The 7,500-nt window shown below is 45.6% G+C and overlaps 1 protein-coding gene across 1 annotated transcript in view; it reads left to right on the top strand.

Annotated features, from left to right (window-relative positions):
- Positions 1-7,500, top strand: part of kcnh5b (potassium voltage-gated channel, subfamily H (eag-related), member 5b) — a 39,010-nt gene that overhangs the window by 25,453 nt on the left and 6,057 nt on the right. Inside the window, exons 9-11 of the mRNA XM_076293335.1 lie at positions 1-137; positions 371-623; positions 4,885-5,081. The exon at positions 1-137 is cut by the window's left edge and continues 63 nt beyond it. Of these exons, the coding sequence (XP_076149450.1) occupies positions 1-137; positions 371-623; positions 4,885-5,081 (587 nt within the window). The remainder of the gene's footprint in view (positions 138-370; positions 624-4,884; positions 5,082-7,500) is intronic.

Raw genomic sequence — 7,500 nt, 5'->3', positions numbered from 1 at the left:
CCAACCGCTACCACGAGATGCTGAACAACGTGCGCGACTTCCTGAAGCTCTACCAGGTGCCTAAGGGCCTCAGCGAGCGTGTCATGGACTACGTGGTGTCCACCTGGGCCATGTCCAAGGGCATCGACACAGACAAGGTCAGACACACACACACACACACACATGCACACGCACACGCACACACGCACACACACACACACACACACACAAACACACACACACACACACACACAGACACACACACACACACACACACACACACCATATTTTACTGTATTATACCCACAGACAAGGTCAGGGACACACACACACATACCTTACTAAACGGGGAAGGTCAGAGTTCACCGAGTGCGATATCTGTCGTTATCAGGTGTTGTCCATCTGTCCTAAGGACATGCGGGCGGACATCTGCGTCCACCTGAACCGTAAGGTGTTCAACGAGCACCCAGCGTTCCGGCTGGCGAGCGACGGCTGCCTGCGCTCGCTGGCCGTGAAGTTCCAGACCATCCACTCGGCCCCCGGAGACCTCATCTACCACGCCGGCGAAAGCGTCGACCTGCTCTGCTTCGTCCTGTCGGGGTCGCTCGAGGTCATCCAGGACGACGAGGTCATTGCCATACTGGGTGAGCAAGACGCTTCTGTGTGTGTGTGTGTGTGTGAGTGTGGCATCTAGGAATTAAATGAAATCTTTTCTACTGTTTTGGTGGAAAAGGGAATTATGTGTGTACAGGCATGCCCTCTCTATGTAAATTCTGTGTGTGTGTGTGTGTGGTGGTATATTGTGTGTACAGGCATGCCCTCTCTATGTAAATTCTGTGTGTGTGTGTGTGTGTGGTGGTATATTGTGTGTACAGGCATGCCCTCTCTATGTAAACTGTGCTGTATTGATACAAAGTTATTGGCGAGCCACTAGGAGTTGGTTGTTCTGTTCCCACGGCGACGCTTGTTTGTGAAACTTGTGGATGCCATGGCAACCTCAGGCTCTAGAGACGGTTTTGCTCCTGAGGTCTGATCTCAGGATCACAAACACAGTGCCCCAAGGACCTATCTGTGGAACCCCAGAGACTGCTCACACTCCTACACACACACTCTTCAAACACACACACACACGAATATACACATATACACACACAAACTGTAATGCACACATTCCCCAGGCAAAACAGGTTTGTTAGTGTGAGTGGGCAATGTGTGTGAAAGTGTATGTGTGATATGGTGTTTTGTGTGTGTGTGTCTATGTGTGTGTGTGTGTGTGTGTCGGTGTGTGTGTGTTGGCTTTTTTGCTTGGCTGCTTTTATAGTTGAGGGAAGACCTCTCTGAGCTCTGGGTTCCTTGTCAATCTTTTTTGAAAAAACAGGCAGCCTTTTGTCCTTATGTGTGTGTGTGTGTGTGTGTGTGTGTGTGTGTGTGTGTGTGTGTGTGTTTGTGTGTGCTTGTGTGTGCGTGTGTGTGTGTGTGTGTGTGTGTGTGTGCGTGCGTGCTTGCTTGTGTGTGTGTGTGTGTGTGTGTGTGCATGCATGCTTGCGTGTGTGTGCGTGCGTACGTGTGTGTGTGTGTTCTAAATCTATCACACTGTCATGCGTGTGACACACTTACCTGAGCCAGGGATTCCTCAGGCAATCTGGTTGCCATGGAAACTCACTCTAAAGTTTCTGTGAAGTTTTAGGCTTTTGCAAGCATTTGGCATGTCGCTCATGCACACACACACACACACACACACACACACACACACACACACACACACACACACACACACACACACATACACACATACACACACACACACACACACACACACACACACACACACACACACACACATACACACACACACACACACACACACACACACACACACACACATACACACACACACACACACACACACACATATTATATATTGTTTTTTTCAGGAGAGTCTAGGCTATCCAGATCTGCCATCATTTTGTGTATTAATACTAGCATTGATTTTATTTAGATTTTTAAAGAATTAAAATCTAAAAAGTGTATTTTAAAAATTCTTATATTTCGACATGTATCTCACCACAGCAAGCTCACAGCTCTACATGCATTTCATGTGTGTGTAGGCAGGGCCGTTTCAAGGAACCCCCCCCACCGCACGCAAAGCCTACAGGAACCACCGCATAGCCATACAGTTTAAGTTCACCCACAGTTTATATACTGTGCATTAGTTTTGAACATTTGAACATTTGCAAAAACACCACCGTACCATAAAATCCAATATAAATGTAAAAAAGTGCACAATAACTAAATCCAACATACTTAAACACACACACACACTCACATTAACATTTTTCAGTTCTCACCAAGTGAGAAAATAAAACACTGCCATCTTATGCAGAAAAAGGATGCATTGTTCAAACTATAAAGAGTGCAGGTTGTATAGCAATTTAAAAATCCAACATAAATACAAGTACACACACACACACACAGTATAAGATTAACCTTTCAGGCCATCTTCATCAGTGGAGGTATCCTTAGGAAGAGCCTGAGGGCTGAGAAATTTAAGCAAAGCACCTTGAGGGAGAAAGAAAAGATATGTTCCATATTTTTCATATTTTGATATTTAGAAGGGATGCAGCTGCTTTCACAACTACCAATGCTTACTGTAAAAACATCCCAAGCTAATGTTATACATTGACCTAGGCCTACTTGTAGCTTAACATAGCATTTAAGCATTCTGCTGTTTGAGAATTAGACAGACGCACCTGATGCTTTAAAGACAGTAAACAGCTGGCGTGCATGAATACTACTATACATGAATGTTCCAGTCTGCTTTGATGCACGGAATTTATCGTGAGGTTTTCCTAACCCCCATTTGGTAAATAGATTATCACGGTCGAATAGTTAGTATAGCAGAGAAGCTATGCCACTTTCATCAAAACCTATTACAAAGCTATAGCAATGTTATGTCATTAAATACGATAAACAGTGATTCAACTTGATTGAACTATGTAACCATATTCCGTCCATTCGAAAAAAAAAGTTGTGCTAACTGTTCTAGTTTGTTACAAGCAGCATGGGCCGTCAGGCAGGTAGTTAACATACACATTTTTTGCTAGGCTAGCCTTCCTGCTGCGACATTACACCATTTGTACAAGACAAGTAGAGCTATTTTATCCAGTGTAATTTATCACTTACCACTATCTTGTTTTTTCTTGTCATCCTCTTCCTTTCTCTTCTGGCTTCCGGACGCATAACTCCGCTTCATTATGACTGCCGAGGTTTTATATTTTCGCGGCAGCAGCAGAGACCACAAACCTGGCTGGCTGGCTGCTGTCAGCGACTACTGAAAGGGGCCCCCTTGAGGGGGATCCCGGTATTGCCGGTAACAGTGTCGTTGCACTTTACTGCATTGACTATCAAAGGGGCGCTCACAGTTTGTCGTTGCATTTTATTTTTAACCAGTCGTTGTCTTGGGGCCCCTGGCCAGCTCGGGGCCCCAAGCAATTGCTTGGTTTGCTTGCCTTCTAGCAACGGGCCTGTGTGTAGGGCAGACTGTCCTGAATCGGGCAATATAATTGCCATGTTGGAGCTATACTCTGGGGCTGAGCAATTTACAGAAATATGTGCTGTGTGATTTACGGAAATAAATGCCATTTTTTATTTAGTTTCTGCGCTCCATATCTGTGACACGAACTGATCTGACCTGACCCGAGGTTGCGTGTTAGCCTGCGTGCCTATGTGTATGCAGTCATAATAATTCTTTTTACTGCATTGCCATGAACAAAGTAAAGGCAAAAAAGGTGTTTATTTTTTGAACAAATTGGGATGCAATGTGAGCCTTGAATTGGATGCCATGCAGGAATTTGCTGGGATCTCAAAACTGGAATATGAACATGCTTTGCCATAGAGAAACACATGATAGCGTTGGATTATAAACATGCTTTGCCACAAGAACAGACAAAAACGTGGGGTAAGTTCAGCTATATGAAATTATTATTTTGCTGTCATTTCGTCTGTTTTATAACCCAGAAGGATGTACTTGGTATCAAATGATAGCTCCGAGTCTCCTCTTTCATCTGACATGCGTGGCATATCTATGCGATCACGGGTCCGCGAGTAATTCAAACGAGAGTAATGGGTGTGCAGCGTTGGTTTGTGTACATGACGTTATTATTTTGCGGTCACTTCGTCTGTTTTTATAAGCCAGAAGGATGAACATGGTATCAATGGATAGCCCTGTGCCCCCTCTTTCATCTGACATGCTTGCCATATCGATGCGATCACGGGTTCGCGAGTAATTCAAACGAGAGTAATGGGTGTGCAAGTGAACGTAGAGAAGTATAGACTGTAAATATGATGCAATTTGATTTAATTTCATGATTTTTTTTAATTTTCATACTTGATCATACAGACAAGTGTGTAGTCTCTTTGGAAAGCCCTACTTCTGCTCTGTCATGCAATAAATGTTTCGATCTCGCTGCGATGAACAGTTCCGGAGCAATGTAACAGAGATGAAAGGGTGTGTTTTTTGACGCACTTTGCGTCAATCGGGTTCTAAGGGTTAATATACCCTATAAGTCACACTTTTTTCAGTGTTTGGCTGACTTATAGTCAGGTGCGACTTATAGAGGAAACCTGGCACACATACTGTACACACACACACACACACACACAGACACACACACGCTGTGTTTTACCTGGATGATAAACACTGACTAATCATTGAATGGATCTCTTCTCTTGCTTTCTTTCTTTCTTTCTTCCTCTGTCTCTCTCCATCTCTCTCTGTCTCTCCCTCTTTGTCTCTTTCTCTTTCCCCTCTCTCTCTCTCAGGTAAAGGGGATGTGTTTAGAGATGTGTTTCTCTCTCTCTCAAGTAAAGGGGATGTGTTTAGAGATGTGTTTCTCTCTCTCTCAGGTAAAGGGGATGTGTTTGGGGATGTGTTTTGGAAGGAGGCGACTCTGGCACACGCGTGTGCAAACGTGCGAGCGCTGACCTACTGTGACCTTCACATCATCAAGCGTGAGGCGCTGCTCAAGGTGCTGGACTTCTACACGGCCTTCGCCAACTCCTTCTCCCGCAACCTCATCCTCACCTGCAACCTCCGCAAACGGGTAGGCACACACACACACACAGTATATCAGACACACACACACACACACACACACACACACACACACACACACACACACACACGCTTACAGTCATACAGTCATCCCTCACACAGATACACTAAAGGGCTCAACATTCTTCTGCGTCAACTCCACGGTGTAGCTACGCCGCCACTGACCGAAACGGTACTCAGAATGGGAAACCCCACAGACTGCCGTGCTAAAATATTCATCTTATTTGTTTGGCCTTTTTTTGCTTAGATTTTGTAAAAGGTATCAAGAAATAGACACAGTAAAATCCACCGACCTAGTTACTGTAACCAGCAAATAAGTCTGAGGTTATTTGCGAGGTGTCTGCCAGCCAGTTTAAGTTATGGTAGCAAGCGAACTTTAGCACAACTGCCGACAAAGTACTGCTTGCTGGTGAAGTGCTAATTTCAAAACGTTACTGACATATAGACACTTTACAAACGGATAACCCCGTCATTGTAACCAAAGTATGTCTGAGTTTATTTGCAAAGCTTATGTCAGTGAACTAGCATGTTGCTAACTCCCCACAGTAGGCTGCTTGAAACACCAACTATCAATCACAGTCTTTGCGGTCTGCAACGCCTCAACGCGAAGTTACAATTTTTTGGAGGTGCACATCGAGCTATGGCGGAGGGGTCGGAGATGGATTCGCGGCGACTCAGTTCATACACAGACACACTTATACCCTCCAGCATTTACACACACATACACACACACACACACACACACACACACAAACTATGCCGCCGTTAGTCACACACTTCAAGGCCAGGTTCAAATCACTGATTAGTGCCGACAAACACTGAAACACCATAGAACTAAGGACAGGATAAATATGAGACAAACAATCAATCAATCATGGAACTAAATAGTAGTACACAGACAAACTAAGATGATAAATCATAATCAAAGACATAACATACCACTTTTGCCCGCTTGTGGACTAAGAGAGGGTTTGTACAGCATATGGTTTGTTGTGTGTGTAAATATAGAGAAGATGGAACACCACATAGCTCTTTAACGGTAACAAACTCCCGCAACTCAACGACTGACAGTTGACAGTGCTCTCACACTCACGCACGCACGCATGCACACACTCACACACGCACGCACGCTCGCATGCACGCACGCACGCACGCTCGCATGCACGCACGCACGCTCGCATGCACGCACGCACGCACGCACGCACGCACGCATGCACACACTCACGCACGCACTCACGCACGCACGCACGCACGCATGCACACACACACTCACGCACACTCACGCACGCACGCATGCACACACTCACGCACGCACGCATGCACACTCACGCACACACTCACGCACACTCACGCACGCACACACTCACGCACGCACGCACGCACGCATGCACACACTCACGCACGCACGCACGCACACACTCTCTCTTCTCCCCTACTCCTCTTCGTATCTAGAGAATAGCGAATATTGAATATGGAGGCTCTCTTGCAGGCCCGCTTTGGATGGCAATAGCAGCACCATGTGGTCTGCAGAGAGAAGGGGCTTTGTGTCTGTGCTGCAGAGAGAAGGGGCTTTGTGTCTGTGCTGCAGAGAGAAGGGGCTTTGTGTCTGTGCTGCAGAGAGAAGGGGCTTTGTGTCTGTGCTGTCAAGCACAAGTCCAGGACATGCTGATTGGTTCATTGCTACAGCTAGTCCATTAATGAATATTTTAAAGAGTGTTGGACTTAAGCTGCAGCTCCTCACTCCTCTGCCCTGCTTAACATCCTCTGTTGATCAATTTAATACAATAATTAATGAATTTAATGAATATTCTTGGTATATGTCTTGTATTATAGAGTAGACATTGCCTTTTATACCTCTCTCTCTCTCTTTCTCTCTCTCTCTCTCTCCCTCACCCCCCCCATCTCTCTCTCTTTGTGGAACATCTTAACCCAGTTAACTGCAGCTTTCCAGGAACTCAGATCAGATTTGTTGATAATTGTGCTCTCGTCCATTTGGTTCGTATGTCTTAAAGGGCTCTAATGAGCATGTCTAATGAGCCTCATTCTGCTGTGACCCGCGGACTGGACTGGACTGGACTGGATTGAGATTAACAGACAGGTTGTGTGATGGACATGTCTGCCAGGACGACTGCACTCTAAGAGAGAGTGTGTGTGTGTCTCACAGAGGGTGTGTTGTGTGTGTGTGTGTGTGTGTTTGACTCAGAGGATATGTGATGGGACAGCAGGCTCTGTCTCTAAACGCCCCTTAATTCATGTCCAGAGTCCCGTCACTCTGAGATGCGTGTGTGTGTGTGTGAGTGTGAGTGTGTGTGAGTGTGACCTGATGAAGTTAGAGACCATATCTACAGCCATTGTAATGAACGTAATGAACTTCTGTCAGGTGTGCGTATGTGTGTGTGTGTGTGTGT

The sequence above is a fragment of the Alosa pseudoharengus genome, unplaced genomic scaffold (genome assembly GCF_046254945.1).
Source record: "Alosa pseudoharengus isolate Yale_2024_CS ecotype anadromous, Long Island Sound unplaced genomic scaffold, YU_APseudo_1.1 YU_APseudo_1.1_scf_2, whole genome shotgun sequence".
NCBI classification, from domain to species: Eukaryota; Metazoa; Chordata; class Actinopteri; order Clupeiformes; family Clupeidae; genus Alosa; species Alosa pseudoharengus.
The sequence above is the reverse complement of the archived record's forward strand: the minus strand, read 5'-3'. Positions and strand labels throughout refer to the sequence as shown.